The sequence below is a fragment of the Fistularia commersonii genome, chromosome 9, assembly GCF_037954325.1.
Source record: "Fistularia commersonii isolate RoL2024-O1a breed Wild chromosome 9, RoL_Fcom_v1.0, whole genome shotgun sequence".
Lineage (NCBI taxonomy): Eukaryota > Metazoa > Chordata > Actinopteri > Syngnathiformes > Fistulariidae > Fistularia > Fistularia commersonii.
Window position 1 is genome coordinate 13,160,858 of NC_141292.1, and position 16,507 is coordinate 13,177,364.

The 16,507-nt window shown below is 40.9% G+C and overlaps 1 protein-coding gene across 5 annotated transcripts; it reads left to right on the forward strand.

The window, feature by feature from the left end:
* The first annotated feature begins 5 nt into the window (after positions 1–5).
* On the forward strand, positions 6–15,432 carry rilpl1 (Rab interacting lysosomal protein-like 1). 5 transcript variants are annotated; one of them, XM_086152580.1, is made up of 9 exons: positions 25–596; positions 3,234–3,381; positions 3,926–4,044; positions 4,503–4,748; positions 5,487–5,666; positions 8,844–8,998; positions 11,142–11,246; positions 11,687–11,774; positions 12,968–15,432. In XM_086152580.1, exons 1-9 carry the CDS (start codon positions 309–311, stop codon positions 12,971–12,973), a joined length of 1,335 nt encoding a protein of 444 aa, XP_086008706.1. In that variant the 5' UTR covers positions 25–308; the 3' UTR covers positions 12,974–15,432. The 5 variants fall into 5 exon arrangements, with proteins under 5 accessions (XP_086008709.1, XP_086008708.1, XP_086008706.1 ...); XM_086152583.1 differs by lacking the exon at positions 5,487–5,666 and having other exon boundaries at positions 6–596; XM_086152579.1 differs by lacking the exon at positions 11,687–11,774.
* The last annotated feature ends 1,075 nt before the right edge of the window (positions 15,433–16,507 follow it).

A 16,507-nucleotide genomic window follows, 5' to 3' on the forward strand; every position in this document is an offset into this window, starting at 1 on the left:
CTAACTTGACGGCGGTCACCGGCCGCCTCCGGAGGGGACCGGACGGGACAGCGATGGGACGCCGCCGGTACTCAGGCCGAACACAACAAGCCGAGGTCCGGGCCCGGAGCTCACGGACGGCGGCGCGGTAGCTGCGTTACATTTAAAACCCCGTTTTCCGACGTCTTTATCCGCCGGTGTTAAAGCTAGAAATTGTTAGTAAACTTCGAGGCGCCGCGTCGGAAGCGGGGGAAGGAAGTTTCTCCGCGGCCGAGGGAAAACACAAACAGGAAACCGGAGAGGGTCGACGGGTGTCCCGGCCGGCAGACATGGAGGAGTCCGGCTCGGCCCTGGAGAAGAATGTGGCCGACCTCACGGTGATGGACGTGTACGACATCGCCGCGGTGGTGGGCCAGGAGTTCGAGCGGATCATAGACCAGTACGGCTGCGAGGCTCTGTCCCGGCTGATGCCCAAAGTGGTCCGGGTGCTGGAGATCCTGGAGGTTCTGGTGAGCCGCAACAGCATCAGCCCGGAGACCGAGGAGCTGCGGCTGGAGCTGGACAAGCTGCGGCTGGAGAGGATGGACCGGCTGGAGAAGGAGAAGAAGCACAGAAAGGTTGTTTTCCTACCTAAAAGTTTATTTAAAACACATGGTTGACAACTAGTTGACGAATTGAATAGTTAAGGAGACGTGGACGTGGGGTAGTTTTGAATTTCTTAATTAAGAAAACAACTTTTTCATCAGGTTATTTTGGAAGTACAATTATCTATCATTGGCAGTTCCCCTCCTTCAAATTAAGCCTCACTTACACATATTGTGTGTTTAATTTTTTTTTTCGTTTTATGAAAACATATTTATACATATTTGATCAAACTAACCCATCTAAATAAGCGAAAGAAATAATAATAATAACAACAACAACAACAATAACAATAACAATAACAATAATAATAATAATAATAGGATGTGTCTTGCAGGTGCATCCCACCTGAACACTGAAGGGTTAAACAGCTGTGTTTGGCTGGTTAGAGTGGGGGTGGGGGTCACGGAGAAAATGAATAATTAAAGTAAGTCTTCCTAAATACCATCTGATATCTATAAAAGTTCAATTTTCCATCAAATTTCCGATTTTTTTTTCCTCAGCCACTGTAGCTAATTGCTTGCTGGAGGGTCATTTTTTTCTCCTTATAAATGTTATGAGGAGATGGTTTGGACCTGCTGTCAGTGAAAAACACCATACATCACGTCTAATATAAATTGGCCATACAAATCAAATTTGATGTAACTTTATAAAGCGGTGAGCGCCTCATTCTGCGGCTCTCTTTAGTTGTTTGTCCTTCAGAACAATAGGTTTATTGAGCAAGATGCTGCTAAAGGGTCATTCTTACCAGTAGCTCCTGGGTGGACAACCTGCGCTGTGACTGTGTTTGTATTTATAGTGTTTTTATAGTGTTTTTATAGTGTTTTATTATGGATCCCCTGTACCTGCTGCCTTTGTGACGTCCAGTCTTTTCAGCAGCATCCAATTTACTGGTCTGAGCATGTGATGTTGATCTTTCACCCACATTTGATTTTTAAGCAGGAATCTCAGCTTTTTTGAAATTATGTTGAATCCCACTCGCCAAAATGCACCGACGAAGAATTTGCTGTCAAAATAGAGATTACTGAAGGAATCCGTGTCGTCCAATAGAGCCCTGCGGGATGGGTGGAGATCAAGAAGGAGAGGGCTCCTCGGAGGCTTCCCATGAAAAGACATTTTAATTACGGTTATCTTGTAATCTCTTCATCACAGTTTCCTCCACAGACTAATTTAACTGTTTTTTTTTCCTTCTGCAATGTTTAATACAAATGGAAATCCCAAAGTCTGAGAATATAGTCAATCAAAGAAAAGAGAATATTAAAAACAGGGATTGCTGACGCGTCCATCGGATAATGTGACTAATCAATTGATGATATTTTTTAAGCATGAAAATCATTCTTGAAAAAAAGATCTCCCCTGTGTATATAATAATGGTATTAATAATAACAGTAAAGTGTGTGAATCCGATGCTTTATTATAACTCAGTATCTAAATTACAATCTTAAGTCTGATTCAGTTCATGGGCTCCGATGGAAGTGAGACGACGAAGAGCCATTTGAAAGCCCGTTATTACATTCATATCAACTCGAGACCTCACAAGGAATTAAATTAAATGAATCAGTTACTAAATAGAGAATAGAAGAGTCATTTAGTAAAGGAATAAATTGCTGATTTTCCTCTGAACGGTGGATAATCTGTAAAGTAGCCACTCTGGGATGTAACCAGGGTGTAAAAGGGTTATGTGGTCACTCAAAACCATCTCACACACTCACACACCCACAAAAACATAGACACGCACACACACATACACACACACATACACACACACACTCACACACACATACACACACACAAACAGAGAGGAATATTGTGGCTGCCTGGAGTTGCTCCGTGAGATGCTATAAAAAGTCAGTCAAAGTATGTGTCAGTTTCCCCATGACGGTAACTCTGACAAGGTGACAGGCGATAGGTTTCTGTCACGACACCCTGAAAAGACAAAAAAGACTGGATCAAAGAAATAGATCTCAGTCGTCAAAAACCCAGCAGCCCCAGGAGAGACTAACAGATTTAATATTTTCCCAAAAAACATGAAATTTCAGTTTCAGGTAGAGACTGAGCTCTTCTAGAGGTCATGAAGGCCTAAGGTGAAAGTTCTCCAGACTCTATGGAATGAGTGGAAGTGATTTTACAAGGACTTAAATAATGGAATATTCAGTAGGTTTTTTTACCAGGCGATTTGTCCCTTCTCCGCAAATTGCACCACTGTGAAGTTTGGAGAATGTGAATGTCCCCGAGGTCACGTGGTCCAGCAGCGCGTCTCATGAGCCGACGGGAAAACACAGACAAACGTGCGTGAAAACGTAACGAATTTCTGTGAAAACAGTGTAAATCGATGCGAAGAGTGGGGAAAATGTGCCGTGAAACTTGGCTAGCGAATTTCCCACATTCACAAGAAAAGTCTTTTCTATACTCCCGATGTGATTTTGAAAATCGCCATGATTTGTCCGAAAATCATTGTGACAACATCGCTGCTGCATGACAGCATACTAATGTTTCATTTATGCAGGAAAGTGTCACATCTCCAGAAACCACCCATTTGCCCGATATACATAATCAGTCATGATAACCAGGATGAACAAATAATGTTTTCTTCTCTGTGTGTGGGCGTCCAGGAGCTGGAGCTGGTGGAGGACGTCTGGAGAGGAGAGGCCCAGGATCTCCTCTCCCAGATCGCTCAGCTACAGGAGGAAAACAAAACCCTCCTGACCAACATGTCCATCAAGGACCCCATGAGCGAGGAAGACCTGCAGAGGCACGAGGGTGAGGAAGACCTACCGCACGTCTTTGACTTTTGTCTTTTGACCCCAAAGCTCTTTTACTTTGCTCCAACTTCAACCTTCTGAACCCAAACTCCCACCCATCTCAAAATTAATATTATTTTATATGTGTGGACATGTATGTACATGCATGCACACACCCAAACATTATTATCAGTGTTAGTGTGTGTATGTGTGTGTGTGTGTGGGGGGGGCTAAGGAGCTGTATGAGCGGATGACCCCTCCAGCTGTCCTGGGAGTGTGTGCAACAGAATAAGCATGAGGTGCCAGAATAATGCGGATTATATCGACTTGCGCGATGGAGGTGTATTTCATCTGCTGCGCGTCTCCGTGTCCCCTGGGCGGCATACAAAGGAGGCCTCTGTGGAGGCACACAGTGGCCGCAGTCACTGTGAAACACAGCCTCAGTGTGGCTGCACACCTGCTGCACGCAGACGTGCACTTGCAGGAATCCGGGCCGCCCCCCAATCCATCGCGGTTCTTAGCGAGCCATAAACGCTGCTGATGACTTGATGTCGCCCCCACAGGTATGAGCGAGAGGGAGAGGCAGGTGATGAAGAAGCTGAAGGAGGTGGTGGATAAGCAGCGTGACGAGATCCGGGCCAAGGACCGGGAGCTGACCCTGAAGAACGAGGACATCGAGGCTGTAAGGAGACGCGGCATATGTCGTTTGACAAATACCGAACCAGGACATTTACAGAACTCCCTGATAATAAATCACATGGCGTTCCCTCGTCTTTGTTATCCTCCTCTTCCTTCTCGCTCAGCTGATCCAGCAGTCGTTGTCCACGTGACACATCAGAAACCCATTTAGGACCGTCAAAACGTCCATCCATTCATCCTTCTTGACCTACATATATCTCGTATCGTTTGCATTAAAGTTGATAATTTACCAAACGATCTATGTATCTCTCAAAATTGATGCTTCATTATAACTCAAACTAATCATCTCATGTTGCGATTTTCAAAATAAAAGCTCAATTTTTTAGAGAAATTCCAAGCTATCCATGTCAATTTTTTTTTTTTTTTGTTACAAATGGTTTTAAGAAAAGAGATTGACGCACATCTTGTATCTTAAACATCGTATCTGTCTTCTCCCTGCAGCTGCAGCAGCAACAGTCTCGCCTGATGAAGATCAACCACGACCTTCGCCACAAGATATCGGTGGTGGAGGCCCAGGGCAAAGCCCTGATTGAACAAAAGGTGGAGCTGGAGGCCAGGGGTCAGGCACGCCAGCAGGAAGTCACCGCTCTCCGCCAGGAAGTCGTACGCTTGAGGGAACACCTGCAGGGAGACCCGCCGGCCAAGGATGCAGAGGAGTCCCCGCCTCAGCCGCCGTCACCTGCAGAGGTAATAAAATTCATAAAAGTCTATAACTGCAAAAGATAAGAAATATACATGTATTTTCCTGTATTGAACACCTATTGGTGTTCCTTTTGTTGGTCCCCCACAAAACCACTGGATCCGTGGCTGAGTGTCCATAAAAAATAGCAGCAGCTGAACAACTCCATTTGAATATAATGATATTTATATCATTATTATCATTATCATCATAATTGTTATTATTAATCATGAGGATGATAAGTACTCAATGTATGAAGATCAGTCTCAGTTATAAAACAATGAAAACAAAATAGAGACAGTGCAAACATGACAACCACAGGAATAGAAAACAAACGACGAAAAGACACAAATCTGCATTTATATCTTTTAAATGAAATAAGGCATTATCTAGCAATTAATGTATCATTAGATGTTTTTTTTTTATTTTCCCACAGGAGCAGTAATTATAATGTTAAAATAATCGTCAGTTTGTGAATTAAATGCTATGTGATTTTATCTTGCATTTAATGTATCATTAGATGTTTTTTTTATTTTCCCACAGGAGCAGTAATTATGATCTTAAAATAATAGTCAGTTTGTGAATGTAATGCTTCATCACTTAAAAAAAGTTACTTTAATGTGTTTATTTTATTTTTGTGTCGCTTTGCATTCAGTTTAAATTGAAGTTATTTTGTATTGTCAGCTCAGATGGGGTAATAATAAGTGGCAATAAGTGAAGATAATAAGTGTCTTTCACTCCATCAGCGGGGGGAAGCTGCCGTTGTGGCGGGGGCAGCGGGAGCCGCGGGCCGGTCGGCTCAATCCGACCCGCGTGGGCTGACGGGTGGGTCCCCCGCGGTCCCGCAGCCCCCGCCCGGCTCCTTTGGCCCTGACATGCGGGAGGAGGATGAGGAAGATGAGGAGGACGAGGCAGTGTTGCTCTGGGTAAATGGAGAACCGGTAGCTAGAGAAGTGCTGTGAGTGTCCTGAATCTAACCCCCTACCCCTCGGAGGGAACAGGTCCTCATTGGACCCCTCACCCCCAACTGGTAGACTAACACGTGAGTGACCTCTAACAGCGTTAGCCGGCCAAGGCCCCACGCAGATCTTCTAAATATAGACTCTAACCGCACCTTTGTTTGCCCTCCCGACTCCAAGTCCAACTGAAGTCAAGCTGCATGCGATTCATCTGTCATTACTAGAATCTGTCCAGCGACGTGGAGCCAAATATAGCAACACATGGCAAAGCAATACGACAAATAGCAATATGTAGGGGCAAGGAAGCAATATGAAGAAATACTGAGCTAAACTCGGCCGAACGATTCGGAGTGACGCAGACGACTACACAAAGCTTTAGGTAGCAACTCGCAATAGCACAGAAAAACACAAATTCAGAGCAACATGTAGCCACGCACAGCAGTGCAGCCTCAGGTGGGCACAGGCCAGAGTCCCCCTGAGCTGGTCCCAAGCCCTGATAAATGCAGAGGGTTGCGTCAGGAAGGGCATCCGGCATAAAACTTGTGCCAAAAGCAAATATGTGAATCGAACCCAAGCATCTCATACTGGATGGGTTGAGGTTAGCAACGACCGGCATTGGTGCAGAGAACCTACAGGGTACCAGTGGAAATTGGGCTACTATGGATCAAAGAAGGAGAGGAGGAAGGCGTGTTCGGAAGCAGAGCGAGAAGAGGAAAGGCAAGAGTCTGAGACAGAGAGCAGGGACTTTGAATATCGGGACTATGACAGGAAAAGGTAGAGAGTTGGTCAACATGATGCAGAGAAGAAAAGTGGATATACTGTGTGTCCAGGAGACCAGGTGGAAAGGTAGTAAGGCTAGAAGCTTAGGAGCAGGCTTTAACTTGTACTATTATGGTACTGACAGGAAGAGAAATGGAGTAGGAGTTATCTTGAAGGAGGAGTTTGTGAGGAATGTTCTGGAGGTAAAAAGAGTTTCATAGACTCATGAGTCTGAAACTGGAAATTGAAGGTGTGATGCTCAATGTTGTTTGAGGAACAGATGGTGGTAGACTATGCAAAAAGGATGGAAATGGCTGTCAAGAATACTTTTTTCCAGAAAAGATAGGCACATAGGGTACCTTAAGTCCAGAGGTAGGAGCACCCAAGTACTTTAAAGAGCTGATGAATGAGGGAAACAAAAGACACAGAAGGGTAGAAAAAGTGACTATTGTAGACCACAAAGAAGAAGAGATTCATAAAAGTGAAGTGACCAAGGCACTGAAGAGGATGAAGAGTGGAAAGGCAGTTGATCCTAATGATACCTGTGGAGGTATGGAAGTGTCTAGGTAATGGCACTTGTGGCAGTGTTTCTGGTTAGATTATTCAACAGGATCTTAGAGAGTGAGAAGATGCCTGAGGTATGGAGAGGAAGTGTGATGGTGCCCATTTTTAAGAATAAGGGGGATGTGCAGAATTGCGATAACTATAGAGGGATAAATCTGATGAGCCATACAATGAAGTCATGGGAAAGAGTAGTGGAAACTAGATTGAGCAGCAGTCAGCAATCCTGACCAGCAATGACTTCATGCCCGGAAAGAGAACTACAGATGTAGTATTTGCTTTGAGAATGCTAATAGAGAAGTATGGAGAAGGTCAGATCGAGCTGCTTTACACTTTTGTAAACTTAGAAAAAGTATAGGACAGGGTGTCGAGAGAGGAACTGTGCTATTGTATGAGAAAGTCTTGAGTGGCAGAGAAGTATGTTAGATTGGTGCAGGACATGTATGCTAGCTGTGAGACAGTTGTGAGGTGCTGTAGGTGTAACAGAAGTTCAAGGTGAGGACTCAGCTCTGAGTCCCTTCTTGTTTGCAGTGGTGATGGGAAGGCAAACAGATGACGTGAGACAGGAATCTCCATGGGCCATGATGTTTGCAAATGACATTGAGATCTGTAGTGAGGGACCAGGGAACAGGTTGAAGAAAATCTTGAGAGCTGAAGGTATGCTCTGGAAAGGAGAGGAATGAAAGTTAGTCACAGCAAGACAGAATATATGTGTGTGAATGAAAGGAACCCGGGTGGAATGGTGAGAGATCAATAAGTTGGAGGATTTCAAGTACTTAGGGTCAAGTCTCATGTAGTGACACATAGCAGCACATAACTTATTAGCCAAAAGTGCTCACTCTAACTGAAAGTCCTGATGATTTTCTGGTAATTGCTTTTAAATTCTAAGAAAGTGTTGTGCATTTGCCTCCTTCCTCTCTTTACAGGTTTATTTTTTGGATCATTCTTAGCTAAGTTCTTGCCCTTTCAGCCATTTCTTGCTCATTTCAAGACATGACAAGAATGGAATTCTCACAGATGTATTTGTGATTCCTCATAGGTGCTAAGGTACTACATTTTCAAGCAGTTTGGTTGAATGTCTTCAATGCCTCTTCTCTGGGAGTGTTATGTGTTCCTTGACAAGCGCGCTTCTTTCGAAGCATTTTAAGGGCACCATAATAACAAGAGCCAAGCATGTCACTGCAGGCCAATAAAATCTGAAGTATAAGTACCGTTTCCCACTTGACCTGCTGCCACAGTGCCAGACATATTCAGTGTTTTCAATCTTTTTTTATTTTGAAGGAATTTCTATTTAATTAAGACATATATATATATATATATTAATGTTTTATTTAACAGGATTTATTTACTAATTCGTCGATTCAAAAGTATTAAACCTGATGTTTTGGTTGATGTTTTTTTTTTACCACGAGTCTTTTTGCTGATTTTTTAGATTTTATTTATTTTTTTAATCTTGAAAAAAATCTATTGAAACCGAACATCGACTGAAAATGGCTTGATATTTCCGTTGGGCTTCAGTGTGCAGTTTTGCATAACAGTCACATTGTGCTGATGTGTGTTTGTGCTCAGTGCATGACAGCCGTCCAGCAGTCTGTAAACACACACAGCTAGTGTGTTTGTGTGTGTGTGTGTGTGTGTGTGTGTGTATTCAGCGTTCCAATCAAACTAGGTAGAATTGAAGTGGAGGCAGGAAGGAGGTTGGAACTTGTGTATTTGAAGAAGGCCTGATGTCTGACTCAGTTCAGTGTTTGCCACCAGGGGGCGCTGTACGATGTGTTCCAATATTTTAACTTTGCAACTGATTTCGAGTGAATATCTTGGCAGGAGGCGCTGTGTGAGGAGGAAGCGGGCGCTCTGGACTCCAAGGACCCCAACCGACCGAGGTTTACCCTGCAGGAGCTGAGGGACGTCCTGCACGAGAGGAACGAGCTGAAGGCAAAAGTCTTTCTGCTGCAGGAGGAGCTTGCCTACTACAAGAGGTACCCGTTCTCCTTCGCCCTCGCTTCTCTTCACCTCTTATGTGTGTGTGTGTGTGTGTGTGTGTGTGTGTTGCAGGGGTTTAGGTTTCCTTTCCTAGAAAGAGCTCCGGTGAGTCTGTAAGACCACTTTTGAACCAGGGCGAGGGGGAAGTGTCAGGAAGAGAGCTGTTATAATTCCCTGTCATGGAGACAAAAAGAATGAGGAAGAACATATTTTTCACTTTTTATGAAGATTTCCCTTTCTTTTTTTCTTATTGGATTAGCAATCATAGTTGTTTTTTTCATTGTTTTTTTTTTTTTTTAAATAACAGCCTGTAACAAGCTCTATGTTGACCTTGACTGTAGACTTTTAAAATTTGACAGACGGGCCAGGTCACCACAAGATATGATACATTTTAAACAATACGCATTTGTTAACAGTACATATCAGACTCGTCTAACATTTGCTTTGAAAATAAAACCAGCTTGGTTTTGAAGGCTCTGACGTTTGCTTGCATTTCATGCACAAACCGGTTTTTCCCTCGTAGCTTCACATCCAGCTCATTCCTGTGTGTCAGTATGTCCACAGTAAAGGCTAAATCACAAAGCCAATATGTGTCATTCAGCTCAGGAAAATTCTCAAGTAGCTCCAAAAATGAAATAATCTCCCATTTGAGCTCCCACATTCATTGATCCAATCATTCAATCATTCACGTCAAGAGTGAATTCTATACCGATCTTTGGCGGGCCGGATTAAAAAGACCAATGGGCCGGATGTGGCCCGCGGGCCGTAGTTTGCCCACCCTCGGTCTATATGTGTTTGTGCTTATGCATGTAATGTATACTTTACATTATGGAAGAGTTTAACTTGGACTGGTCAAAGCTTGTTAGCATCACAACTGACTGTCTAATCGGGATGAACATATATTGGTAAGCTTACCTTTCTATCTTGAACAAGCCATTCTGAGTACAAACAAATATAATCATAAAGGTATCTACTGGGATAAAATCCGCTCTACAAACATACTGGTGTGGTTGTGTTGCGTTGGTAGCAGTTGGGTTTCCTTGCTTTCTGGTTTTCTCAGTGAATTTGATATGACAGCTGCAAACACTTGTGTTTACAAGAAAGTCAATGTTCCTTGTTTTTTTTTTCTGTGAAAAACTTATTTATTTGGTTATTTGGTTATTTTATATATATATATATATATATATATATATATATATATATGGTTATTTGGTTATTATTTATTTCATAAATAGTGTTATTTATTTCATTAATGTTATTATTTATTTTCTGATTTTTTTTTTTTCCTGTCAAGATCCCAGAAAGGGTTACTTTTTGGTTATGTGTGGCTTTCTGGAAAACAATAAATGTTTACGTTTAGACGCCTCTGCGATCGTCACACTTTTTGTTACAAATTGTCCCGGCCCCCCGTCTAAGAGGGTAAAAGTTGTTTGGCCCTCGCAGGAAAACGTTTGGGGACCCCTGATGTATACAGGACTGTCTCAGAAAATTAGAATATTGTGATAAAGTTCTTTATCTTCTGTAATGCAATTACAAAAAGAAAAATAATACAGAAAAATACAGTCTGGATTCTTTACAAATCAACTGAAATATTGCAAGCCTTTTATTGTTTTAATATTGCTTATTATGGCTTACATCTTAAGAAAACTCAAAGATTTATCTCAAAATAGTAGAATATCATGAAAAAGTAATTTTTGTTTTTTTAATTGCATTACAGATAATAGAGAACTTTATCACAATATTCTAATTTTCTGAGACAGTCCTGTATTATATATATTGTAAATAAGAATATGAATAAGAATAAGATCAACTTGATTCATCCCGAAGGAAATGTTGTGCCAGAGTTTCAAGTAAAAACATAACAATAATAAATAATAGCAGGAAGGAGGGAGAATGAGAAATACAAATAAAACCATAAAGTGTCAAAGTCAAGGCTATTAAGTGTTTTAAGGTCTTAAAAAGTACAAAGATTTGAATGTTATTACCATTTGATTGGTATTAATATCCCTGAGTGTGAAAGTGTGCAGGGGATTGCTGTCTACTGTCAAAATGATAGAAAAATGACAGAAATGATGACTTCTTCTGCAAATAAGTTTATTATCATTTTAGACTTAAACAAAGTGCTGTATCTTTTTGCAGTGATGAGGCAGAAGACGAGGTGGTGACCCCGTCTCCATCACCGTCGCCCGAATTAAGGACTCGCTCTCGCTCTTCTGCCCAGCCCGAGTCAGGAATCAAGCGCTTGTACGTACCGGAACCACACACACACACACACACACACACACACACACACATACTGTGACATGATAATGTATGAGGGTGGACTGTGTTTAGAAGACTTTCAACAAATTAAAAAAGACACAAATCTGTCATCAGAAATACATTTTTTTGTTTGTAAAACAAAAACTATTTTTATTTAAAGCAGCGCCCCCTGCAGGTTTGGATCTGATCCGTCAGGAAAGGTTTTTAAGATCCGTTCATCCCAGCCCAAAGGGCCCTGCCCATTTTCATCCTCTATCTTTCTTAAGCAAAAACAAATCGTGACTTCTTTTGGTTTGAGAGGGAACTTTCATAATTGAGGTCAAAGTTTGACGTCATCCCCGTCTCCTCCCCTCCCTGTGTCTCCCTATGTACGTGTGTGTGTGTGCGCGTGTGTGTGTGTGTGTGTGTCTTGTGCCTGACAGGATCTTCACGGCCATCATGCCGATGGTGGCGGCTGGCATGATCCCAGACGACCCCACTTTACAGCCAATCAGACGTCTCGTATCACGTGTATGACCCCCCCCCCCCACATTTTTGTTTGGCCCTGAGCTTACAGCAGAATCACCGTCCAAACGCATGTTTCACATCCTATAACCCCAAACTCACGTAGTATTCTGATTGGCTGGTTGTGGGGTTGTCTAATGAGCCGTCCAATAAGATGGCGGCGGGTCGTGAAAATCAGCCAGTCAGAATTGAGATGTAGTCGTCACGTCTGGTCCGTTCCCTCCCAGTAACCGAATAATCCGAACCCGAGCACCTTTAATTCTTTTTTTCCAATAGTTAGTAATTAAAAGCACTCATAGCTGACTTTTCTTCCGCCGCTCACACTGGTTACACTTGTAGTTTGTGTTATTTTCCCACATCAGTGTCTAAAACAACAACAAAATGCCTCCAATGGTGAAAAAAAGAGGGTTGTGGATGGGGGTCTTTTAAAAAGAGGATATATTTTTCAGCTCGTCCTGCAAGTGCCCTCAAGCTGCAGTCCCTCTACTGGCCTCTACTGGGGGTGTTCACAACACCTTTATTGCATAAAAAGGATAATGTACTAAAATGATAACAAAATCCAAAAAAGAAAATTTGAATGTATCATTTGATATATCTTTCTTAACTGTTGGTAGTATGTGAAATATACTTCCAAATAATTAGTGTGGAATACCAAAAAACTCTGCAGTGACTAAATCATCAGAATAAAACCCAAAGATTAAAGATTAATCAAAATCTAAAACAGGTTTTAAGATTAAAAAGATATGTAAACTTTTGGTAGTTCTTACAAACAAATCGGCCAGTGACTATATTTTCCTATGGATTTGTGTACATTTTACAATGAAGAATTACAGCTGACTGGTGAAATGAATCAAATTTGCCAAAAAAAAGGAATTTATTCAGTCAGGAATTTGAAAAAAAAACACACATTCTACTATTCATTATCGATATGTTTAATATACACTGATATATACTTTTGGGTTAATTCTCTTAATCCAATGTATCATGGTAAATAGTAACAGGATCTATTCAATTCATAAATCCCTTTTTATGCTACGACATTTTTTTAAATTTTAAACCCATGATCAGGATTTACAAGTCCAATATCAGTCGATAAACTCATGAAAAATGACAATCGTTTTAATAAATTGACCGATCGACTGGAAAAAAAACTCACGCTACTGCAGTGATGAACTAAAAGTCGTCTCATTCCCCGCCAGGTTTAGTTTCTTCTCCCGGGACAAGCAGCGCGGCTCGCAGCGAACGTTGCAGGCGGACGGCGTCCTCGGCTCGTGGTCGGGGAAGGACGACGTCTACACAGAGCAGGCCCAGGAGGCGTTGCAGCACATGTAGGCGCCGGTGGTCGCCGTGGAAATATCGGTGCGCCCTGAGAAACTTGTCGAAACACACCGGAGGCCAAATCACAGAGCGTCGACTGCACAGCCGGACAGCCTGCGCTTTGTTAGAGCAGAGATGGACGCGTATCTGCTGGAGACACAATGGCTGATAAGGCGAGAAACTGCAGGTGAATCAGGTTTATCTACAGCAATTTTCCTCACTCTTTGCTTTGTCGCCCAAAAAAAAAAGGATTTTTTTACATGCTAAAATGATGCTTTATTACATTTATTATCATTGGACAAAAAGCCTGTTAGCCATTAGCTCAAGCACAAGCCACTATCCCTTTTTGTTTTACAATTGTTGAAGCTAATGCACGAAAAGTGGTCAAATTATTATCACCATGCGCTGACGGAGAATCATTTAAAAGTAAACAAATAACTCTCAGTAGTTCTTAAAAGTGTTAAGTGGCTATACTGGTTGCCAGGGTGACGTTTTACAGACTTTTCCAATGAATTAAACAGAAGTATCGTACGAATCTGCTGCAGCCGAATAGCAAAAGCAACCAACAAAGCTGATTTTTTTTCCAATGTACTCTTAATCATTTGTATTATAATGAAATGATATAAGTTATAATAGTTTATCATTAACATTATAACGGAATATAATGCATTGGAAGAGAAGCTCCTGGGCAGCAGAAAAACTTTGTTTGTAAGGGTAAATAATTATAAGAAATAGTATTAAAAAGATCTGGCAAAAAGATCAAGAAAATTCGCCCTTATCCTTTCCAATTAAATTCAAATAAAACAGATGTAATATAATGATCGAAAACATTCATGAAAACAAAAGAACTAGCCAAATATTTCTCATCTTTTAGTTAAGCCATTTAATATTTTGCTGACATTAGCGGAGCCTTTCTGAAGGAAATGGATTATAATTACGTAAGTGTTTTCGACCGTTAATTTCACACAAATTTGAAGAAAAACAGAGCAAAACCCTGTGACTGAAAGTTTTCCCTGCAGTGTCTCGCCTCTAAAAATAAAAAATGAAAAAAAAGCACAAAAAGATGGCACATAAAAAGCGTAGAAGCCTAAAAATGCCTGAAAGTGTTTTGGTATCGGATGTTTTTTGACGACTTCCGAAAGAGAAGGATGTCAATCCAGGTAGTTTGATGGAAAGTGGAATGTTTTTGAGCGGTTAAAGAAATAGTAGTGGAGAGAAGGAAAAATGGAAAAGTTATTTCTAACAAAGACGATGGTTTGGAGACTCAAACGGTGTGTGGTGACTTTTCAGTCAACTCCAGTACATGAAGTTTTGCTGTTTCTTTATCTTTTTAATTTTTAGGGGCTTTTACCTAAGCACCAAGGTCAAAAAACACAGAAATGGTCTGGTTTAACGACCAAATAAATACGCAAAAAACAAAAGGTCGAGCTAGCGATGCGTCGGTGCCGCCAAAAGTCCCGCGCTTCATTTCAGAAACGGTTGCTACGGAAACCGTCTCGTAAGATTCATCTCACGACGATGCCAATGTTTTGGGGCTTTTAAAAGGTGATTTTTGGTTTACATACATGAATATTTGTGGGAGATATAAATCCCCAAATCCTTTTCGGACGAGTTTAAAAAGTCTGTGTTTTCCCCTAGCAAGCTCACAGTGTTTGAAGCTTAATTCGGAATATTTACTGAGGATGTGAAAGCACTTAAAGACCCTTTGTTTATTTATTATGTTCGCAGTGTATGAAATGCAAATTGAAAACAGTGCATAAAAGTTTGATAAAATGAATGACTAACATGTCAAAACACAGAAAAAAATATGTCAAAACCTTTTACTTTGGAACTCCAAAGTGATAATTCAGCACGTAAAGAATCTCTGTCAACATCTAAAACTCTAAGCTGTTGTTTTATTTTATAAATTGTATTTATTTTGAGGGGGGGTAAATTTGTGCTTCTCATTAATTCAGAATGAAATTTACAATAATGAAGCCGAGGTTGAAGTCAAGACAAGCGATATTCACAGAGTAAACACGTGAAGTCCCACCCGCATATCATGTTTCCATCTATTCCAGAAGCAAATCTAATCCACAAACAAATCAAAGATATTTTAAAAACCCATTTGCTGTGGATCGAATGTAAACACTGAGACTCTTACAGCTTCCTTGAAGCGTTTGAAAAAAACTGCTTGTCCGGCAGCAGGACGGCGATCGTGTCATATGACTGGAGGAAAACAAAAAAAAAGGTGATTTTTGACATATTTGAAAAAGTTGTCATGGCATTGGGATACTAATATCCACAAAAATGGACTTTGAGTGATATTTGATATTTATATTATTAATAAAAGATACGTCAAGTGCAGCGGTCTCTCTTTTAGTCCAGTCTTGAAGCCAAACTGTGAATGGTTTTTCACAGTGAATGGAACCCATATGTAAAACGATTGGAGCACATTCGTCAGGATACTTTAATTCATTTTCCCGTTTTTTTGTGATTACAAAGGTCTTTTTTTTTATCTTCCAGGCAATTTTTTTTGTAATTTTTTTTTTTTTTTACATTTTGATTACTTACTGCTCTTGAAATTGATTTCAATTCATTTTTTGCTAATTATCATTTCAACGTTTGTCATTTCTTGAGGCCTTAATTGTTTTCTCTACTTGCAAAAAACCTCTCGCTACATCATCCCGTTGTCCAAGTTAAACCCTGCCTCTCGCCAGGTGCCAGTCCCGATTGGCTCCGGCAGAGATTTATTTGACGGGGCTGCGGATTAATCTGGGTTAATCGCCCCCCTGGTGGATTATTTAGACATGACGTGTTCAACAAAAACTTAAAAGTATACTCTCATGGGATTATGAAAGTAGTGAAACTGTTTTGAAATGCATAGAGGGGATTGGTTCACGGAATACAGGAGCAGAGATTTGATGAAAAATTGAGTATTTCTGTGGAATTATAAGAACAGAGGAGTCACACATTAATCTGAGTTGCATATCACATGTTTATTCCTCGATGTCTAAACCCCAGCATTAAGATTTTTTTTTTTTTTTAAACGCTACAACACCAAAAATCTAGTTTTCCCTAAAGTGGTCGACGGGGTCAGCTGCACCCGCCTGACATTATTGCATTAGTTTCACATTAAGAATAAAAGAAGGAATAATCCAAAGAGTGACATTTGTTTAAGAAAGGCTCAAATGCAAACTTTGTACACTGGTAACATGATGCTACTGTTTGGTGTCAAGATCCGTTATTACATTGTTGTTGTTTTTTTTTCATTTATATGTCTTCCTGAAATACACAGAGATATAAGAGGCTCTTCTACCACTAGTGATCATTAAAAATGAAATGCAGGACTTAGAAAAATAATGCTTGAGATTCAATAATAACAATATAGTGAACATTTTTGATCATTTTACAGACTTGACCTGTCGTGCTTTCATTTCTTT

Coding starts and splice junctions, on each gene's coding strand:
- rilpl1 (XM_086152579.1), top strand. CDS start 309: ATGGAGGAGTCCGGCTCGGCCCTGGAGAAGAATGTGGCCGACCTCACG. Junction 597..3,233: donor AGGAGAAGAAGCACAGAAAG/GTTGTTTTCCTA, acceptor GTGGGCGTCCAG/GAGCTGGAGCTGGTGGAGGA. Junction 3,382..3,925: donor AGACCTGCAGAGGCACGAGG/GTGAGGAAGACC, acceptor TCGCCCCCACAG/GTATGAGCGAGAGGGAGAGG.